The following is a 2061-nucleotide window of genomic DNA, read 5'->3' as shown; positions in this document are numbered from 1 at the left end:
CATGTCCTCCCGTGAGGATTAACAAAAATATTATTTAAGAATATTCAATTTTTCAGAATCTTCAGTAATTTAGAATTCCTTTTCCCCTATTTCAGTTATTATGAATTAATGAGTTTTGTCTTTTTTCAACTTCTCATGAATAAATATGGCCAACCTGGGGAATCAAAATAACTTCAAAAGTCTTCTTTTCATGTCATGAGTCAACTATTTTGAAATATATTTAAGACTCAGTGAAAATAATTTGTAAATACTTTGTTTTGTGATGAGATACAGAAAACATCACCTGATAGAAAAACAAAACTCTATTATAAATGAAGTCAGTTAAATAATATTATGATGTGATAAAGTTATTGACTCAAACTTTTAAAGACCAACTTGATTTTGTTTCAATTATACAAAATAAAGAGTAAGAAAAATATCAACGACTAATCCTTTTCTCAATCTCTTTTTCTAGGATACCCATACTTCTCTAAAAATTTGTCTTATCTGCACTAAATTCAGAAGTCCTTGTTTCTTTTTTTGTTTAAAATATAACTATAACTTTTGTGGTTTAAAGCACAAAAGAAATTGCTAATCTTTACAAAGTAAGCTTCAAGATTAAACTCTAGAACAAGAAGAAAGCATAACTGAGGCATTAATTTATCTTTTCCTGGTATTGCAGCCAGAGAAGTGTTATCCTTTTCACCTGCTCAGGCTTTAGACTCAGCACCAGAGTATCAGCAAGAAGAGGCCCCAGGAGAGAAAAACACTCACACCCAGACTTCCTTAAATGATAGAGGAACCATGGTGAAATCAGAAGCTTGAACCCACAGCCCCTTTTTACTCTAGCAGTGCACAGACCTTTGCAGTTTGTGTTGATGTGGGTGTGGAAAACCAATAAAAACAAAAAACAGAATAAGAGCTTTGGGGGTGTTTCCTGTACTCACCCACAATAGTCACATTGCAGTTTAACGTGATGATGAGGAACCCAAGCAAGTCCAAACGGTCCATGCTTCCAGAATGTTGAAGACTCAAGGCTGCTGGGGACGTCAGAAGCTTGTTGTCTCCAAGGAGGTGGGAAATCTTTGGAGAAACAAATGTATGTTAGCCACAAAAGAGTTAAAAATGAAAGCTGTAAATATGAAAGGAAAAATTTGAGCCCAGGAACAAGAGGTCAGTTTTTCTGTCTCTGTTGAGACACCCGCGAGCTGTTTGCCTCTAAGGCAAAGTGTTCCTGACAACTGCAGGGACCAGAAGGCAGCACGAGTCATCTCTCATGTGGGCTATTCTTACCCTCTTGGGACATTCCAGGCCCTTAGTAGTGCTCACATGTCCCCACCAGGAGAGACAGAGGCTTTAGGATATACAATAGAAGTGACTACACTTTAACCCAAGAAAGAAAAGTTCTGTTAACTAGCCAAGTAAATTCTCTATGAAAAAATGTGTTTTCTCCTTGAAAACATTTCCACACCATCTCACTTGTTAAAGAAACACTAAAATGTTCATGTTTTGTCTTCTCTAAGAGAAGCATAACCCATTATAATCCGAAAGGCTCTTGTCCTCATTCTCAATTCCTGGCAAGGTTGGGGAACATCCAGCCCAAGAAATCATTTGATGTGGCCCTGCCAAGGCATTAGGTGTATTAATTAAATGTCTGACCAAATATAGCAGGCTAATTTTTATTTATTTATTTATTAATAATAAATCTTTATTGTTCAGATTATTACAGATGTTCCTCTTCCCTCCCCCTCCCCATAGCTTTCCTCCACCTGGTTCCCACCCCACCCCATGCCCTTACCCCCTGCCACTGTCCTCATCCATAGGTATAAGATTTTTGTCCAGTCTCTTCCCACACCCTCACATCTCCTTACCCCCAAGAATTGTCAGTCCACTCCCTTTCTATGCCCCTGATTCTATCATAATCACCAGTTCATTCTGTTCATCAGATTATTTATTCACTTGATTTTTAGATTCACTTGTTGATAGATATGTATTTGTTGTTCATAATTTGTATCTTTACCTTTTTCTTCTTCTTCCTCTTCTTAAAGGATACCTTTCAGCATTTCATATAATACTGGTTTG

The 2061-nt window shown here is 37.0% G+C and overlaps 1 protein-coding gene across 1 annotated transcript in view; it reads right to left on the bottom strand.

Moving 5' to 3' along the window:
• GJD4 (gap junction protein delta 4) overlaps positions 1-1058 on the bottom strand; it is a 3539-nt gene extending 2481 nt beyond the window's left edge. Inside the window, exon 1 of the mRNA XM_006755032.2 lies at positions 927-1058. Within this exon, the coding sequence (XP_006755095.1) occupies positions 927-990 (64 nt within the window). The 5' untranslated portion in view covers positions 991-1058. The remainder of the gene's footprint in view (positions 1-926) is intronic.
• Positions 1059-2061: the final 1003 nt, after the last annotated feature.

This window comes from Myotis davidii, unplaced genomic scaffold (assembly GCF_000327345.1).
Source record: "Myotis davidii unplaced genomic scaffold, ASM32734v1 scaffold33, whole genome shotgun sequence".
NCBI classification, from domain to species: Eukaryota; Metazoa; Chordata; class Mammalia; order Chiroptera; family Vespertilionidae; genus Myotis; species Myotis davidii.
Note: the sequence above shows the minus strand (reverse complement) of the source record. Positions and strands in the feature narration are given on the sequence as shown.